This window comes from Seriola aureovittata, chromosome 2 (genome assembly GCF_021018895.1).
Source record: "Seriola aureovittata isolate HTS-2021-v1 ecotype China chromosome 2, ASM2101889v1, whole genome shotgun sequence".
In the NCBI taxonomy this organism is placed as follows: domain Eukaryota; kingdom Metazoa; phylum Chordata; class Actinopteri; order Carangiformes; family Carangidae; genus Seriola; species Seriola aureovittata.
This window is the reverse complement of record NC_079365.1, coordinates 11,982,704-12,003,458: the sequence shown is the minus strand read 5'-3', so window position 1 is coordinate 12,003,458 and position 20,755 is coordinate 11,982,704. Positions and strand designations below refer to the sequence as shown.

Here is a 20,755-nt window from a genome sequence, read left to right as displayed (position 1 = left end):
GGACTTTGGAAATGTATTTATTATCGATTAATATGTCGATTATTTTCTCAGTCATTTGTCACATTTGAGACTGGACACAGCAAATAATCAGAATTTTTGATTGAAAAGTGACACGTGAAAAAAATATAATACATATACAATATACAATAAATCTGATCTGGATGTGTTATTGCAATTCAATATATTCATCACACCAGGGAAGTTGTTTTCAACTTATTTATTTTCTTGAGGGAATGTTGTATCCTTCATTAAATATGTATTTACATTATTTACAGTTAAAACATATTTTACATGGCTTGGTTGCATGCACATTGTCATATATATAAAAAAAAACTGTACACACATTTACACTCTTAAGAGGGAGTAGTCTGTGCAATAAAAGGCACAAATGACCTTTGACCCTGCATTTATGTCCCATGAGTACATATTTCAGACAGTGTCACATACTGTATTACCATATTTGAGCTCAATATGATAACACACACACACACCTGGAGGAAAAACTACTTGAGCAGCTGCAGAGAAGACGTGTGTTGGTGTGTGACAGCGATTCACCGGCGAGCAGCAGAGCAGTTAAGTGCCCCCTTGATCAGCAGCCCTCGTGATTGGGTCTAAATGCGATCTCATCCACTCAGCAGCCTGAGGCAATGTTGAAAGTCTTTTCAGCCACAATGATAAAGTGAGCAGGGACGTCGTCTGACTGGGAACAGAACACCACAATCTGTAGGACAATCTACAATCCTCCGGATAAATCTGTTACAGATTCGGGATTTGAAGTGAATGATTATCAATGTCCTACATGTACACATTCTGTTTCTTTAAGGCAGAAAAGCCTGTTGGCTGAGGCACGAGGCTTAAGCTGAGACGCTGACTACTAAGGTTTTATTTCCTAGTAGTCTTAAGATGGTCGGGCTGGGCTGGGTTGGGAAGTGGTAAAGGTGGTAATCACATAGTTTGACTGGCAGCTTTACTCTCCAATCTGTTCTGTGGTATTGACGAATATTGACGAACAGACAGACTGATTAAAACTACTGTACACTGAATTTTAAGGTTCTTTTTTGCCTGTGAAAATTGGTGCAGTCTATGTTTTGTTTGCAGCTAACTGACCATTCACTGATGCCTGCCACCCCCCCCCCCCCCCAAAATAACGATTGTCCAATCATAGCTTAGCGAATGCAATTAGGCACGGCAGGCCTGTGAAGCTTTGGATTTCTCCACATGCTCAAACGATGTGCACGGGGCTCTAATATGATCGAAATAGATCAATTATTCATCTTTTACAAAACCAAACACACTTGAGCTAAAGTGTCAGGAACAGCTAAATCACTTTGTTTATCTGAGCTGCAAATGTAGACACACAATAAATATTGTGAATTTCAAGGTAAATTTCCCACGGCTATCATTGAAGAACAGAGAAAATGACAAAGCAACAAACACTAAGGGTGGCAGGTTTTAGCGAACAGTCAGTTCATTTAGTGGCCCCAGGTGAGATCCATGGGATGGCTTTCATGCACTGTTTCACACTGGGCCTTTTATTTTTTTTAAACAAGGTTAGACCTTTTCAATAAAAAAAAAATCATAGTGGCATCAAGATTGAGAGCAATCAGCTGTTCAAGTGATTTTTAGCTTTGGTCAAATTTAATCCAGATGCTGATAGGAGCCACAGAAACCTACAATAGATTTTTTTTCCCCCTGTCATACTTGGCTACAGAAAACTGCCACCAGCTGGCTGTTCCCATTTGGGATCGGAGAGGAGTATTGATCAAACAATACCCACTACATGCTCAATCCCTTTCTGAAATGATATTTAATCAGGTATGATCTTTCCCCAGTTGCCTGATGCAGGGGAAATAAATTAAGGTTAGATCTCATCATCCTGTGTCTCTGATTACATCGTTCATAGAATAATAAAACCTGTTTGTTGTCAGTAATATCAAGAAAAATGCCTGAATGCCAGCAGACAGCCAGGGAAATAAGGATGGAGTTCTCTCCTGAGCATCCACAAAGGTTTTGCATGCTGCTTGGTCAAAGTGAAAATTCTCATTGTCATGTAACATTTACTATAAAAAAAGGGAATTTTAAAGGCAGGGACAAACTGGGAACTGTCTACATCTCGACTGTTATCTTACATAGCCTATTGTATCAGCACAAACATTAATATCACTGATTTCTAAACCTACTGTAGATCTAAACAGATGTGTTCTTTTCAGTACAATTTCAGTGGTTTCATCCTTGTTTGGGACTCATGAATTCATTCCTTGTAAACTAAGTCTAAAAGGCTTAATACATATCGAAGTATTCACAGCAATGTTCATTACCCAAAGTGCTTGCAAATTCTCACTTGCAGAGATCACACTGAGGCCAGCTGATGAGAAAGAAGTCAGTTAACCTCAACTGCATCCGCTCTGTAATATTAAAAAACACCTATTTACACTTAATCGAGTCATGAAGTGGTGCTGACATCGGCTGAAATCAAAGCCTCAGAGCTTGGGGTAACTTTGGGTGGGGCTGATCCAAGGCCGGATAATAACAGGGCTTCCCCTTAGGCTGTAATAAATCTTCCAGGGAAGCAGCTTTTGTGAAACACTCTACATTCTTGTAACACATTTTATGCATAATACATCCGAGTGTCAACGCCTCAGAATACCAACAAACGGCCTGATCCTTCTGAGATTTTGACAGTGAATCCACTCAGGTGTTAAACATTAAGACTGACAATACAAGGAGGAATGTATTGCCCACTGAACTGCTATGTTTTGAGGTGTCCAATCAACCGATGAGCACCACTAACATCATGCATCCTTCAGCAAATATACAAGCATGGGGCACATAAGAGAGTGCCTAAAGCTACAGCACTACAAGATTTTCTCTAGCAATAAGTAAGAGTCTGGATGAGAGGAAAAAAAAGAGAGATAAAGGCTGCGTTAGCATTGTTATCACGTGAAACACACCACCAAGTTGGTGCGTAGGGTCAGTTGGGCTAATTGGCACAGATAAATACAGAGTGTAAAGTGAAGGGCCCAGTGAAGTCTGACTTGAGGTCCAAGTATACAACCCATTATGTTATGCAGGTTAATTTCCCTACAGACCACATTTTGTACCACTCAGTCCAGGCAAACTACTATACAGATAACATATTATACATATTTTATAGACAAGTAGTAATGGTCTAAAATCATTGCACATCTTCTCAGAGTTGCAAGACTTTAAGCTTTGGCCAGATTGGGAAGATAGTAATTTAAAATGTGTACATTTTGTACAGAAAAGCACAGCACATATATAATAAGTAAAGGGAATCAAATGCAAAAGCAAAACATGAAAATGAGTATTTTACAAAAAAGAGGTGGTACACCACTGATAGTACCATTTTTCTCAAAGTAAAAAATGTCTCAAACAAGGCATTTGGTCGATTCTAAGAGCTACCTACTTCACAGGGTCAAGTAATGATGAAGGTATGACTAATCTTATCCTTCAACCTTTACCTGAGTTTCTAAGCGTAGCAAAATATTAAAACCAAGAACACTTGAGCAAATCACCCCCATCCGCACACTTGCATTCATATCCCCACCTCCCCAATACAAAACCAAAACCCACATCATTGCTTTTGGAAAGTGTAAGCAGCTTCAAACTCATGTTGGATACATTAAACATCAGCAGTGCATACTCACTTATTGGAGGAGAATTTGCAGTGTATTGTAAGTATCAACTTCAGCACCCACAGTATGACTGATGTTTTATGATCCAAGCTGTGTTTAATTAAACACTACACATGTTTCTGGGTCTGTTATAAGGAAAAGTGCACCAAAGTGTTCTTTTTGTCTACAGAGGGAGTGAGATTTCACAGCTGAACAAAACTTAACTGTGATATTGTGATACTAACAGACATGAGGTGGGTTTTTACACAATGGTAAGACATCTGTATGACAAGAGGCTTATAAAATGCTGTTTGTTATGTTGGAGTGATACAGAAAAAGCCCAAGTTCACACACTGAATGTGATGTGAATTCATATTCAGAAGCATCAGACAAAACAAAAAGATAACTGAACTGACTTTGAAGACCTGCGTTCTTACTGTTGCCTGTAGGTGAGTGTATGTACAGTTGGGTCTAAAAGTCTGTATGTATGTGCATATGTGTGCGTCAGTGGAGTGCTGCAGTGCTGAATTCATTTCATTAAAAAGACACAAAATCAACACAGTGAGGGATGCCAAGAACCATCAGGCAAGACGGATAACCGCAACATCCCGTGAAATATTGTGTTTGTGTGTGTCCACAGTTTGTGCATATGCCCACACACATAATCTGCCACATAAACAGATTTGTACATCAGTGCACGGGTACAGGAAGTTTCTTCCTGTCTTTAAATGTAGCAGCAAATAGTGGGTGGAAGAAAACTGGGATTTTAATAAGAAATCCCTCTCAGTTATGACCTACTTTCACCCAAGTAATCTTGCCTGAAAAGCAGCCGGTAGAGCTGCAAGACCTCTAATTAAATTGGCTTTCTGGAGAAGTTCAGTAGCTGGGAAGGAAGTGGTCTCTTCAGTAAGGCTGGTCAGTCTGACACTGTCACTAATCCGCAACCAGGGGTAAACTGGTGGAGCTCCGTTTACCATTTGCGTAGAGGATAAATGGCAGGTGTGGGCCATATAATACAGGTTCGTTAAGATAATGATCTGGTGCTTTAGCCTCAATGGAGTACCAAACTCACAAATGTCTGAGCTGTGCGTACTGTTGTCATCTACTGTTGGTGTCATGTGCATCTGCAGTGGTGTCTCTTTTCTGTTATATCGCTGGGGTTAGCACTTTGCAGAGCAGATAATACAGATCCTGTGGTCAGATCCTCCGGGGGCCCATGCTACCTTTACTTGTGCTACTGGACATGTGCTTTGCTGTTTGCAAGGTCAGCAGCTAGACAGGCTGATAGCCAGAGGGCCACAGAGGACACATCCACACAGAGATGAAGGGCCAGGCATTAAATGAAGACTTCCAAATGTCAAGCACCAGGTGTTTGTGCATGGAGACCCGTAAAAATGTTCCCTCACGCCAAAGTCCAAAACAACTGAGGTAGGGAAAATAATAAATTAATAAAAATCATAATAAAACAAAACACTACTTGTTGAATACAGTTCAGTTTCAGTGATATACTGTATAAAGTGATGGTGTTTTGTGTCATTTTCCAGTGATGTCTAACCCAAGATCAGCAACAGTCTACTGATCATCCCAACACACACACCATCCAGTGTGTTCAGAATCAGAGCAACCACAACACTAATGAGCACAAACAGTCTTGAATGAAGAACAGAAGTTCCATTTGTTAGGTAGCGTCGCTCTGTGATTTATATTTGGACCGTGTCTCCACTTTCAGACAATAGATACATGAGTACACGCGTCTCTGAGCAAATTCATCTCTCACTGTTCCACAAGGTTTCTGAAACCTCGCTGATAGAACAGAAGGACACTTTTTTTTCTTTTCTTTTTTATACCAGGCCGTGGTAGGTTTCACGTCAGCAGAAGTGTTGCTCTGCCTGGTGTATCCATGGCCGGGAAGATGTGGTTTATCTCGTCCATGTAGCATCACACCTGAATGGCACTTTCAGATTGGCAGTAAAAAAAAATCTCAGCGGAAAAAAGTCCTTTTGCATTTGAAAAAAATATTCCACCTCAGCTTTATCACTTTGCATTGTGACAAAAAAAAACAAAAAAACACATTGATTGCCTTGGAAACGGTGATTTCAGTGTTGCATACCATTACTGAAAGTGAGCAGGTCCCAGATCGGTGGCTGAAGTTACAGCAAGGTGGTTTACAGAGGAACCACAGCCATTTTCAATTGTCACCTCTTCCTCCATACCTTTGACAGCCAGATCTTCACTGTCTTGTCACTAGAGAGGGGGGGGAGGGAGAGGGAGAGAGAGAGATATGGGTGGGGGTGTGTGGGTGGAGGGCAAAGGAAAGCAAGGAGAACACAACAACACAACAAAGGGAGAAAATAAGAGAACATCAATCAGGCAGTCTTCCCTTTCAAAACAACCCATTGTGCATCAGACGCGACACAAAGACAATGACTTCAAAGTACACTTCACACACACAAATGTACACACACACACACATGCCCACACACACTACAATAAAGACCCTTCTCCACGGTGTCAGGAAAAGAAAAAAAAAAAAACCTCTCCAACCTTTTAGAAAATTGCAGTATGATTCGCAATTCTGCAACAAGTAAATCTAATCAACCTGCCCACAAGTCTTCTCCCTACTGACCAGGAAATTTAATTTTCACTTTCTTGCAGATTCCAACAGAGCTTAGTCATAACACCATGGACTGATCAGTTAGGCACTACATCACTTTTTTCATTAACACTAGCTTAAGAAGTTAGCTTTGCACTTTGGTGGGTGTTAGAAGATGTTAAATGTCAATTGAATGGATTTTGTCTGAAAATAATGCTGAAGGTGTTTTTTAAAAAAAAAAAAAATAGCTTGACATTTTGAAAATTATGCTTATTGGCTTTCTTGCCTAGAGTTAGATGAGAGAATTGTTACCACTCTTATGTCTGTGGGATAAATATGAAGCTACAGACAGCAGGCAGCTAGCTTAGCATAAAGACAGAAAACAGAGTGACCAAAGGTAACAGGAAAAAAACAGCACCACCTCACTAATTAAGTTCTTATTTCCTTTTAATTAATACCTACAAAATATTGGTGTAAAAACAATGAGTTGCAGTTTTATGTACAAGATAGCTGTTTCCTCTTGTTTCCTTGCTTAAAGCTAAGCTAACTGCCCACTGGCTGTAGCCTTATATTGAACGGACAAATGTGAAAGTGGTATGGATTTTCTCATCTAACTCTGAGCAAGAAAGAAAATAAACCATGTTATTTTAAGTAGAGCAATAGGAGCAGCAGACAAATTAGATCTGTACACACACAAGTTATTCTGAGCAGAACTAGGAGTCATTTGTTCAGTCAATGAGAAGCTGTTTGTCTAAGCGGAGGCAGTTGTCTGCAAATTAATCCGTAACTGTGATGAAAGTAGAAGAATAGAAGTCATAAAAAAAGAAAACCAGAAAAGAATGATAGAAGAATTGGAGTAAAAATGAAAAAGAGGACAGAAACAGAACAGGGGCAAACAGAAAAGCGTAGGTACTACCCAGGTAAAGAAATACAAAAGAAAGGGAAAAGAAAAGAAGGTGGAAATTTGTTTAAGAGAGTACCAGAGGAGGGAAGGTTTGGTGAGCGGAGAAGAGGCAATCACGGGAGGCTGGTGGCCCGGCCCTTGATGGCCAGGACCCGACGAGGAAGACACGGGGTCAAGCCTGGCACATAGCTCCACAACTTCACCCTGCAGTCACTGGGGTCGACATAGGAAGGGGGAGGGGGAGTAGGAGGATGGAGGGTGAAGAGCAGGAGGAGGACGACGAAGGCAGTTTAAGAGACCAAACGTGAGGAAATATTTATCCACAGAAAAGGTGATAGAAGCACAGGAAAACAGCAAGTGATGATTAAGATGAAAGAAAAGAGAGAAAAAAGAGAGTGGGAAGAAGAGAGGACAGACGGAAGAGGGCGTAGAAAGATAATCAACTTCAGTGAAAGCCCGCTTGTTAATTGAGAAGAGAGAAAAATGGACAAGGACAGACTAAAGAGACGGCAGTATGTCCCACTCAGACAGACACAAACAAACAGACACAAGCATTAACTCAGCTCAGTCTGATGCAGCTAGGAGCTCAGCGAAAGACACAGAATTGAAGGAAAACACAATGACCCTCTCTGAGTTACACAAGGCTGACACACACCTGCAGATTAATGCATGAGATGAAGCAAGCGTGAATCATAATATAGAATTTTATATGTGGTAAACACCAGACTCTCTGTACCGGTTTGTTTTGGGTTCTCAACCTCAAAATCCTACCAGTCACCCTTCTGATGAGGCTGACTCTATATTTGTGTTATTGTCAGCAAATTGTACAAAACCCATTATGAATGTCCGTCTCTCTGTACTTTCCAACACCTATTCAGCCTCGAGATATGAGTCGTTAAAAATCAATCATAAATTCTGTTTTGTTTTTTAAGTAACTTAGAAAACATTATTCAAACAGGAGTAAATTGTGCATTTCTGGGGGACTATTTTCAGCAGCGTATTAATACGCATTTAGTGTTCTAGACAGTTCTTGGGTTTGACTTAAAATAAACTATGGTGCCATGTCCATTGTAATGGTAGAAAATGTCATCCAGTGCCAAGCCGTGGTTTACTGATGTGTTTTTAATATTCTCTGGACAACAGTGGAGCTCTATGGCACAGGGGAATAAACTACCACATGAGGGTTTGGCTACACAGACAGTACTTATTAGTAGGATTGATTAATTTTTGGTCCTATTTTTAAATGCTTGTGTGAGCCTCGTCTTAAAGTTGGTAGTGCTTCAAACAGCTCATACTAGCATAACACTAATTTGTTGTAATTAATAATTAAGGTGTCTTTTACTTGCAAAATAGGTAATAATCTTCCAAAGAGCTGCGTCTTTTCCCCATTAATCCCTCCATTACATCAATGGTGGGATAACGTAAATTTGATGGACACTTCTACATCACAGTATTGTGAAAGGACACATTTTTAGATTAATGGTGGTGGAATAATGCAATAGTGGAACTTTTCTTATTTTTATTTTTTACCTGGACGCGGTGAAGATCTGTCTTGAGTTGGTACATATGGCGTTAATGGGGCTGTCATGACCCCTGACCTCTCCTATGGGGGTGAAATTATCTACGTTCCACACCTTCAGCATGCCGCCCCGACAGGCGCTCAGCAGCATGGGTCGGCCCGGGACGTACGCCAGAGCACACACCCAGTCCTTGTGGGCGTTAGGGATTTGCTGTGGAGTGAAGGCACGGAGACATCAAGAGTCAGAGAGAGAAACACACTACATGTTTTGTTCTTACATAAAATAATAATCCACTGGTTTTAGTGCACTTTTGTATGTGCGAGTCCTCCGGGTTATTGTGTTATTAAAATAGGAGCAGAAAAACAGAAATGTTCAGTGTTTCTTTTTTTTAATGGATATAAATTATCAACAGTAAAACAGCACATTTCTTCAAGGCAACTGATACATGTAAGTGCAGGTATGGCTAGAGACTCACTAATACTCAGCACTTCAGCACTGCAATTAACCTAGTTTGTGTGTGTGTGTGTGTGTTTGTGTGTCTGTGAGTGTTTTACAGAGAATTCAAACATAATTCATGAACTGAGAGTGGTATAATCTGTCTTATGTTTACTAAGATAATCACACTGACATGAGCCTCTATTACAAAAGCAACAGGAGAAAAATAACAAATGAGAGCTGCAGGTGTCAGAAGTGATACAATTGTCTTCATTTTAAATTACAGAGCAACTACAGTGTACACGCTGTAAGTATGAGAGTTGATTCAAGAATAGTATTATATTACATATTTAATCTCCAAATGATGTGTGGGTACACATAAATGTTATGTAACAGCTTATTTTATTTTACCATCATAAAAAAATCTGCAGATATCCAATCACCGCTGGACCTCTTAAACTCAAACAGCACCATTTTCTGTTATTTTTTTTAGGGGTTTAATTGCACATGCTGCTCATCTTTAACTCACTTTAGAACCACACCTCTGCAGAGGGCAACAAACTGTAACACACTGACAAAAACATCTTACAGATAGCTTCTAAACACACATCATGCTTTTTATTTTTTCATTTTTCTGTACCATTTCTTCACTGAATGAAAAAGAAAATGAAGAACAACGTGAATGTCTGCGATGAAGCACCACTGCAGAGGCGAGATGTTAAACATAACCAGCCAAAATACTATCAGTGTCTTAAAATACACAGCAAACATCCAAAAAGCTATTTGGATTCATCAAACTTCTATTATGCATACACTTTGGGTTTTGCTGTTTTTGTTTTGGTTCTTACTGCATATTAATTAAGCTCTGAACACAGGAACACATGCACATGTAGATCATTTTATTACAGTCATCTACTTTTTCCTGTTGTGTTTTATTTGCTTCTGTCATTAACTGTTATTGCCTTGCAAAATGTTGCATTTTGAGATTGGCTTTTAATCAACACCGCAAATACAGTTCCTTTCCATTAGGTATCACACATACTAATGTGTTATCTGTACATGTTTTCAACACTGTAGTCATTTTGTCTGATCACTTTCTGTAGTTTGTAGAAGCAGACAGTTATAGAATATGTATCTTTATTATTTTAGACATATTTGCTTCCAAACAAAGGATCTACAAGCTTATGTAAAAGCATATGTTTTTCCTCTCTAGCTTCTATCCATCCATCCATTAGGCTACACTGCTTATCCTAATGGGGTAGTGAGTGGGTGGGAGCCAAACCCAGCTGACAATGGGTGAGGGTGGGGTACACCTCGCAAGTCTATCACAGGGGGTGACATATAGAGACAAACAACTACTCAAGCTCACATTCACACCTATGGGCATTTTAGAATAACCAATTAACCTAATGTACATGTTTTTGGATTGTTGGAGGAAGCCAATGTTCCCAGAGAGAACCCACGCAGGCAAAGGGAGAACACGCAAATGCCACACAGACAGGCCCCAGGCCTGGGTTTGAACCTAGAACTTTGTTGCGGTGAGGCTAAAAAGTGCACCAACGTGCCACCCCCCCTCTTTAGTTTTCTGACCCAAAAGCTTTCTGGACAATTCAGGGCAATTTCTTCTTGAAACAAAGCTCCAAGTCCTTTTCTGTGTAGTGATTCTTACTGTACAAAAGTCCAAGCAAAGTGCGATTTAAATAATGTGAGTGACATTGTAGAAAAGCCTATAATTTACTCTGTGCCATATAATCTAGTGCAGGTATCACATTGCTTTGTATCAACAAAGGTGTGTATTTAAAAGACAGCATGACTCAGTAATTCATAATGCAACATAAAAACAACTATTTGAAATGACACGTTGTCCTGCTTGTACCATCCATTTAGAAACAGAGAAGGTAAACTGTTGGCACACATGGACAGAGACAATGTTTAATTACACTGCGGACAGCGGAAAGAATGACCCTGTGGATTCATCTCATTCACGACACAATGTTTCTATCAATTTTGTCCATTTGTTATTATGGACATTCGATCTCAACAGGTCTCTTAGATACTGGTTCTGGCACATCAGTGATCATGTTCAATATTGTTATTTTATGTGTAGGATTAGATGCAGTTAATTACCTTTTCTAAGCTTTCAAAAGAATAAAACATTATCTGCATTTCCATAATGTGACTGTTAGCCTCGTAAGGTAACAGACCCGGGAACTGAACAACATCATCCCTGATGATTGTCTTCAAATTTCATTTCAATGCTCATTAAAAAGGTAGATTCACTCAATTTACATTGACATACAGTGATCTAGTCTTGTGCCATGTGACCACTATCCTTTTGCCCAGTGAAGATGAATGATTTCACTGTCAACTCACTATTTGTTTGTGTATTAAATATATTATGTACATACTATAGAGTCTATCTTGAGATTCCTCCATGTTTGCAACCTGATTACTGAGGTCAGCAGACATCTGTCATTTAAAGGTGGAATCTATTGTCCAGAGAATGAGCAAAGAAGAAAACTAGGGACCATCCTGCAATGGGATCACACCAGCCACAACGTCCATCAACATGTTGACGTTCTGACCCAGTGCTCATGGGTGGGACCACGTCCATCTTCAATTTCTGCCTTCATTTTGATCTCAACTGTACACCAGCATCTTGCACAGTTGTAAAGTTATCAAGCTCGCAAGAATCTGTCCACATATGACATATAAACTCCTGCCAGTGTACTCAAAACTGCCTCAGTGGTAGTTCCTGCAATAGCAGGTGTCTCCAGGACTACATTTTGCCATGATGACTCACACACAGACTCACAAGTTGAAAACAACAGCAGCCACACACTGTCGCGGCGGGTAAAAACAGGGGAAGGACTGGGAGAGGCAGTTCAAAGAGAGATACCCATCTGCTGCTGGCTGAGAGTGGAATAGGAGCTGTGGATGAGGAATAGCAATTGGAAAAATAAAGAGAAAGTTTTCACATATATTACAACTACCTCACTATCTGTAACAACTTTACACCAGTGGGTAAAAAACGTGTTAATGCCCTGCTAACACTACACTGACAGAAACACAGCACTGCCGCAACAGTTGCATAAGCACGCCGACTAACCAGTAAAACACGCACATAAACTTTTGGAAGGTACATGAAAATATTTATCAAGCAACTGGGAATCACTAAACTACAGTGTCTAGTAATTATGAACAAATTGCTTCACATATTCCCCCAAGCAACACACTATAGCGTATGCATTTTAACAGAGGGGTCAGAGCGGAACAGCTTGCAGCAGCAATCCTGGAGGAGGCAGTTTCAGAGTCTACAGTAATATATTCTATTATACCCCAAGCCACAATTTGATCCTATTACATAATTAGACAGAGACTTCTGAGTTACAGGGGCTGTAAAATGGATTGTGTTGGCTGCTTCACAAATGAGGTTAAGGTCATATGCCACAGACCACAGCATAGACTCTGTTGATTTAATTCAGCCTTTGAGTAAAAAAAATAATGTCTTGTGTTCTTGTTTTGTCTGTTCAGATGAACAAAGGCTAAAGAGAATTTATACAAAACAACCTGAGAAAGTGCTGCTTAATATGCATATTACTGTTCATGCAAATGAGTAAGCCCCATCCACCCACAACGTGCATTATTATGCATTATTAACATTTGCAGGCAACAGAGGATACACAAGAGACTTCGACGAAGTCAGCGCTAGCATACAAAGACACACACACACACACACAGAATTTATTTCCTCTCTGGTACCTGTGGCTATGATGCGTGTGGGCTCTAACACTCTGATGTTGACACAGTGCTTCCCTGCCACATTACACATGAGGACACTCTGTTGACTCTCTCCACAGAGCGAACACTCTGGGTAAAAGGAAGACATGAAGGGAGCACTCCAGTGGCAAGAAGCTGTCCAGCAATTCAACTCTCTGCTGGCAGCACAGCTTTTTACTGTCACAGCTGAGCCAGCGTTGGATAACAAGTAACATACAGTCTTCACCCCTATGGACAGAGTAGATGTGACTATAAGAAAAAAAAAGTCACCTCATCTTGTCTTAAAACTTGTCCAGATTGAGCAAACATTGAGGAAAATGTTAGTACACTGTTCTGGCTTGTGTTATTTGAATGATTCTTGCTTCTTTGGAGGGAATTTTCAAGATCATCTAAATGGCCACAATAAAGATTTAACTAATTATTAGTCAATCAGACTGAGATGCCATTTCATTTCACTTGTTCATCTAAGCTGGTGGCGGTTGAAGAAATATGAGTTTGAAATTTATTATTTCTGTAAGTTGGTTTTTGTAGTTATTTTTCTGTTACTATTTTTCATGGATGTAGTTAGGTAGGGACCGAGCTACTGAGATAGATGATGGCAGAATTCTTAATGCTTCCCACAAAGCTCTGATTGGTTGGCTGTTTTTTGGAACAGATGGAAACAGCCATCGATGGGTACAACAACATGTCTATTTGCATCTCAGAACAAATCGGAATAATTCAGAGGGGAGGGACCAAGGTAGCATCGGATTTTCATTGAATTTATTGCTGTAAGATGCAAATCACATGGTGACATGGAGTTTTCCACAGATCTTCCATTTACAACAATATATAAAACATTAGTGAAAACGAGCAAATGTTTGACATTGTGGCAACAAAATTGATGTTAATTAATTTTCCGCCAATCAATTAATCAACAATAGTCGACTATAGATGCGATGGCACAGACCTAAATTCAGCATCATCACTGACAGGAAGGATCTCACTACAATTATCTACTAAAGTCTGTTTGTTTCTTCCTTTTTCTTTTATACTGTGCTGGCACACCATCTGCACTGCATACACATGAATGGAAACACTGGCTTTGCTCACTGGATGATAAGGGTCAAGAGATCATAAATTAATAGCCTCAGAGAACGATGGTCTCCGCATGTTTCTACCTGCAGGCTGACACCACATAATGTCAGGAGCAGCACTGAAGCGCAGTGAGGGAAGCATGTTTTTAACTTTGATATATGAGCTCCACATGTGCATGAATATAGCATCATTCTGCTTCCTGCTTAATTCAACCCCTCTGACATCACACACTGCGTAGGAAACATACAGGGGCATGTAGCCATAGTTTTAAACAGTACTCGTGTGTTAGTATGTCTTCATGCTGCAAGAAAAAGCCCTTGATTCTTCTATAAACAAAAATCTTAATACACACACACACCTGAGTGAGTTCCTGCTGCTCCAGATCCCATTTCTTGATCCCGTTGTCCCTCGACCCACTGAAGAGCACGTCTCCCTGTACAGCCAAACACTCGATGCCATCGTAATGTGGAGGCTCAAAGTTATGAGCTGGGCCTACGTTACCCAAAGTTCCCTCTGCCACGTCAAACACCTGAGCATAAGGCAGGAAAAAAAAAAATGAGATTATGAAAAACCTGTCAGCTTCTCTGACCGCTGTGGTGGATGATACTTGTTGATACAAGTGTGTTTGGTACCTTGACGTAATGGTCTTTGGATCCAGTGATTACTTGGTCTTTGCCCAGCAGAGACTGTCCCACTGTCAGACACATGACGGAGCCAATGTGGCCTGTCAGCTTTCCCATCGCTTGCATCCTAAACACACATGAACACACACACACACACACACACACGCACACACACACACCAAAGGTGGAGAAGCAAAGGTCTGTGAAATTCATTGCTTACAAGATTTTCAAGGTGTCTGTTTCACCGAATGAAATGCAATCACTTCCTGTCTCGCGAGTGAAGCAAAACTGCTGAGACACAGCAATGCCATAGGCAAAGATGATACTGAAGAAATGTTTAATACATTCATTTTTCATTTCTGGAGGGTTCTTATGCATCATTAAATGGGTCTGAGCCCCTCAGCGTAAACTGTCTGGTCCAATCTGTTTATCATTCCCCCGTAGAAGCATAAAAACCTAGGAGAAGACGGCAGTGCCACGGGATGGTAGAAATGGGTTCCTTTTAGTAAACATGCTCATGTACACGCTTCATATCACCAGTACTGGGTGCCTGCACTTTCTCTTGACAGCCTTTTTAATCTCTTATGTCACATGTTAATCAGCTTTCTGTTTGATTAATATCTGACAAATGAATATAAACACCCACATCCAAGTGCAACAGAATTTAGAGGTGGCTGTAAAAAAAAAACTAAGTGCATGACTGAACCACTGAGTATGAGGATGACTCAACATATAAGTCAGTGAATAAATGGATTAATAAATACATGAACGAGTAAGTACTTTGATCAGTAATTGGATGAGTAGTTCAATGAATAAATAAATCTATGACTAAAGTAATGAATGAAGTGTACCTGTTGAGGTCCCACATGCGAACAGTGTTACCAGCCGCAGCGTAAAGCACAGATCCTGATGGGTTGAGGGCGATCTGGTTGATCTGGCACTCACCCTGTGCAAAAGTTATTGTGCGGGTGGTGGTGCCGGCACACGCATCACCCGAAACCACCTGCCCCGATGAACTGTGGACGGTAAAGACAAGCCAAACAATGTCAGAGAGAGGGACGGATACGAGGCAAATAAAAGGAGGAGAGGGAGAAAGAAATAAGACAAATAAAGAGACAAATTTTTGCTCATTTAATTTGTCACTTTTCTGCAACTTGAAACACGTCACTGTACAGAAAAAGCATATCCCTAAATCACTTCTATCAAATATCTGCAAAGATGCAGCTTCAAACAGCTTCAAATTGTTCCATCTTGCCGGGTGCAGGGAGGAAACTTACGTGAGCGTGCGGACACACTTGGCGGAGTCACGAATGTCCCACACCTTGATGTAGGAGGTGGAGACAGAGAAGACCAGACAGGAGGACGGACAGTATTTGACTGACACCACGTTGTTGGGGTGGCCTTTGAGAGTTGCGATCTCCTGACCTGTTACCAGGTTCCACATCTTACAGGTGCGGTCTGGAGGAGGAGGAGCGGAAGAGGGGACGTTCAAATAGGCCTACTCTGAACAACTGATGCATGTTTTGAGTGGCTGTTCTAATCTGCCTATCTGATGGTGTGAAGTATCTCAACAACTCTTCGATGGATTGCCATGACATTTGAATAGCGCTTTGCAAACCCACATAGCTGTTAAGTTACATTGTGAGTTATCACATTTTTACTACTTCTATAAAAATGATTTTTGGGAAATGCTCTTATTTGCTTTCTTTCCAGGAGCGGGATCATCAACACATGTACATGTATGTATGTATGTGCAGGTGAAGTATGGAGCTGGAGAAAGGAGAGAGTTAGCTTAGCATAAACACTGGAAGGAGGGGGAAACAGCTAGGTAGCAGCTAAAAATATGTCTATCAGCAGCTCCCATGTTTACTAATTAGCATGTTGTATCTCTGTTGTATTTGTTTAATTCATAAACAAACAAAAAGACAGCAATTTGTGGCTGTTACATATTTGTTTAAGCATGGCAGACTTCCCAGTCAGTAGCCTCAAAGTGAATAAGAACTTTTGAAAAAGCTTTAAAAAGCACATATGCAATGCCTAACATACAGTATAAATACATTGGAAGTACAGCTGCACGCTGCCATTTCAGGCTTATGTGAAACACCTTAATGGAGGAGCTGATAACACATTGAGTGATATGTACCTTTAGATCCAGTGAATAGCAGTTCATCTGTAGCATCCACACACAGGACCGGCTTCGAGTGGCCCTCGGCTACAGAAACACACTGCAGGGGCGCCGTCCGACCCCCCTTCACACCCCCAATGGGATTGATCACACCCCTAAAGATCACACACACGCACACACACACGTGCAGAGTCACACCCTTGTTATCATAAATCAGTGAGTATGATTTCTTTCCACATAGCTACAGATGTATGTGCTGTAAGACACAGGCTGATCACAAACATGCACACAGAAACACAAATCAATTCTTTTCATTAAACAGAGGCAATGCAAACCTACACAAACCTCGCTGGATACATACAGATGATGTACTCCCCTAAACACACACACACACACACACACACACATACACACACACAACTTCCTGTTGATTAAAGCCCATCTCTCTGGCCTGCCTCCGCCCCCCCACCCCCCCACCACCCACCCTCCTTTCTTTATGTTGTGAAACAGCCCAATTAAGGCCCTACAACAGTAAGAGCTAGTTTTCTATTCAAGTTGTCTTTCCGTTTCTTTCCCCTCTCTCTCTCTCTCTCTCACTGTCTCACACATACACACACACACACACACACACACACACACACACACACCTTCTCCAATATTATGTGCACTCAATCTCTCTCGCTGAACCTCTGCCCCCCACCAACACTCCCAATCTATGTCCCACTGACAGGCCAAAGTCCCAGAGTGCCCGGAGAGCAGTCAGCAGAGTGAGACAGAGCAGACAGAGGGTGAGAAGAAGAGGGAGGAATGTGGGAAAATTGGTCCCTGGTGGGTTTCCTAATAACACGACTGGTGGTTAGTGTGTGTGTGTGTGTGTGTGTGTGTGTGTGTGTGTGTGTGTGTGTGTGTGTGAGAGAGTGAGGTCGAGCGCTAAACAGTGAGGGAGAGCCAGAGGATGTGCGGAGGGAAAAGAGAATGTGTGGTTATACACAAAAATTGGGACAGATTTGTTTCTGCACAGAGTGAGCAAAATAGAGAAGGGTGTGCTTGAAACTCGTCAAACATGGCGACAAGCTCCTCTTCTGTGCCCGCACATATGCTGATGTCCCAGCATAAAAACACACACACACATACACACACACACACACGTCAGATAAAAACACCAAACCATACTTTCTGTGTATCTTTTTTATAGTGCAGAAAATGCCAACCAAAATCATAAACCGTCATTCACCAGCCAGTGAAAAAAAGATTTCATGCATGTCTGCCAAGTCTCAAGAAAAAAAAAAACGAAATCAAAAAAACAAAAGTAAAACCGACTTGCACAGAATAAGCTCAAAACAATTATTAACAATGGCCACAGCCTGGTAGACCAACTCCAAAGCAGCCTGCAACTCAAAAATAAACCACAGCACAGCGTCCTGAGACGTCACCGTCACCACATGCAGCATCCATTCTCCACCAGTCAGGTGGGAGCTGACTCTCAGTTCAGCACCTCCACAGCCAATTGCCTTTTGGGACCCAGGGGGTTGTGGTACATGTGAGTAAGTGCAGAGATATAACAAGTCGACAGCATAGTCAGATTATCAGCTTCTGCAGAGCTGCGAAACCTGACTGTGATGGAAGGTGTGGGGAGTGAACACAGCAACCCATACAATCTGTCCCACTCTCTGTTTTGTCCAGTTCCACTTTGAAAAGACTGATAAATAACTAATAAATGGAGAAGAGAGTTGAAGGAAAATTTGAGAAAACAGGAGAAGGAGAATTTGTGGTGCCGTTTCATTTGAATGAACCTTATTACTCTTAAGGCTGTCAACCCAATCCTGTTGTCTGAGGTCTTGAGCTCTATCCTCACTGGTTATAATGGAAATTCAGTTAATCTTATTGTTGCCCTGATGTTAAATTGATTATTTAGATTTAACTATAAGATTAGAAACACTTAACTATTACAGCTGTTGTTTAAAAATCATACAGATTACTTTCCTTACCTGCCAGAGAGCCATTATTTTTGCAGTATTTTGAGTACTTTCTTTTACTGGAGTTTGTCCTGTAAAATCTTCCTTAATGCACCGCTCTATTTCTTAAAGCAGTGTCCAGCTCAAATGGCAGAAACTGTTCCCTTTCTATCAGCGTCTGTGGAAGATATCATAGTGTGCTGTGTTATGCACTATGTAAGAGCTGCTAATGGATGTTGCAGGGCCGAGCACCAAGAGACCAGCGGATTAATGAAAACATGGAGGGAGATCAGTGTGTGCTCTCTGCAGTGCACAGAAAAACAGACAGAAGGGCCTCGGTGAGAGGTGCATCTATTTGTGCGTGTGTGTGTGATAAAGACACAGAAACAGAAACGACTGAGAGTGAAGAGGAGAACATTCTGTTGTTTTCTCTTTTTTTTTATCATTAACTATATGATTGTCTTCTATTTGACATTTATGAGCTCATTCGCTTTATTACTGACAGTTAGATGAGAAGATGGACACCATTTTTATGTCTATGTGCTAAATATGAAGTTACAGCCAGAAGAAACTGGAACTAGCTGTTTCCTCCTAATTTCAAGTCTTCATGCTAAGCTAAGATAACTGGCTACTGGTGGTAGCTTTGCATTTACCTTACAGATATGAGGAGGGTATCAATCTTCTCATCTAACTCTCAGCAAGAAAGCAAATAAGCATATTTTCCAAATATTCAAACTATTCCTTTGCCTCCTATGCATTTCTAAGCCTTATATTACAGACTTTACAGAAACTGTAATTTACAGATATGAAGGGAGTGACAGACTATGCTTTCCTTTCAGATGATTAATCACATTATCAGCTGGGTACTTCAGTCATGAGATGTTTTGTTCAGATAACATTTGCACTATGACTGAACGATGTGCAAAAAAAAAAAAAAGAAAAATCATATTGTGATTGTTTTGACAGATATTTTGATATTAGTCACGATTATAGCAGGAAAGGTACCAAACAAGCATTTTCCTTTATGTTGAGAGAATACGATTCATCATCTCTGTAACATCACAACGCATCAGTTATGTTATGTATGTTAACTACAGCTCCTGTGATTTGGAAATTGCACTCGGCCATATGGCATTTTGATAATATTTCGATGAATTGTTCAGCCCTAATTTGCACCTTTTCAGGTTTGTTTTTAAACAGCCTCTAGAAAAGTGATGAGGTTCATTCAGGTCTTCTGTGCGAGCAAAATACCACAGAGAAACACAACACTGCATAAGTGGAAAAAGCCAACGGGTCAAGAAAGTCGCGTGTGGTTAAAACATGCACCACAACGACCCCACCCGCTGAGGGAGATAAAAAGAGGAGGAGGTGGTGGAGAACACCGGTGGAGACGAGATGACACCAGGTGAGTTAACAGGCAAATGGGAAAAACAGAGAGTGACAGACACAGTTCCTCTACCTGAGCACCTCGGAGAGCGAGGAGTCGCTGTCATCCGACCTGGAGGCAGAAGAGGAGCAAGGAGAGGGAGGGGAGGGGCGGGGAGAGGAAAGGGTTAAACACAGTAAGGGAAGACAGAAGGGTTACTGGCAGCAAAGGGTTAAAGGAAGGAGTGACTAGAGGAAGGGTCTTAGATATAAAGCAGTGAGCAAACTGGCAGGAAAGCTCAGTCAACAATAAAGCTTGTTGAGTGATTATCAGGCAGTTTGCCATGAAATGAGCTTCTTCTTAAAGGGAATCACTGAACAAGCTGTATTCTTAGACCAGTGTCTGCAGATGTTTTCCTTGGTAAAGCATGTTTACTATAGGTACACCCACACCAAGCAACGGCTGGTTTAGTAGACTTGGACTAGCGGTGTTAGGGCTGACATTAAAGGTTACATGTTTGGAGAAAAACCGAAATAGACATTTTGAGAAATATGCTTATTTGCTTTTTGCCAAGATTATGATGAGAAGATTGATACCGCTCTCATGTCTGTTTGTTCAATATAAAATGACAGCCGGTTAGCTTAGCTCAGTATAAAGAATGGAAACAGGGGGAAACAGCTAAAATGGTTTTGTCCAAAGCTAACAAGTCTGCCTACCAGCACTCGTACAAAAAGGTGTTTTT

General features: G+C 40.9%; 1 protein-coding gene across 8 annotated transcripts in view; it reads right to left on the bottom strand.

Moving 5' to 3' along the window:
* Positions 1 to 202: 202 nt before the first annotated feature.
* Positions 203 to 20,755, bottom strand: part of kif21b (kinesin family member 21B) — a 63,056-nt gene continuing 42,503 nt past the window's right edge. For 4 of the 8 annotated variants that reach the window (XM_056397044.1, XM_056397055.1, XM_056397050.1 and 1 more), the window contains exons 27-35: positions 20,107 to 20,145; positions 16,711 to 16,847; positions 15,845 to 16,025; positions 15,419 to 15,583; positions 14,577 to 14,694; positions 14,303 to 14,473; positions 8,663 to 8,862; positions 7,209 to 7,345; positions 203 to 5,879 (exon numbers count right to left, since the gene is read on the bottom strand). In XM_056397044.1, the coding sequence (XP_056253019.1) occupies positions 7,246 to 7,345; positions 8,663 to 8,862; positions 14,303 to 14,473; positions 14,577 to 14,694; positions 15,419 to 15,583; positions 15,845 to 16,025; positions 16,711 to 16,847; positions 20,107 to 20,145 (1,111 nt within the window). In that variant the 3' untranslated portion in view covers positions 203 to 5,879; positions 7,209 to 7,245. The remainder of the gene's footprint in view (positions 5,880 to 7,208; positions 7,346 to 8,662; positions 8,863 to 14,302; positions 14,474 to 14,576; positions 14,695 to 15,418; positions 15,584 to 15,844; positions 16,026 to 16,710; positions 16,848 to 20,106; positions 20,146 to 20,755) is intronic. The other 4 variants (XM_056397084.1, XM_056397102.1, XM_056397074.1 and 1 more) reach the window with 3 other exon arrangements.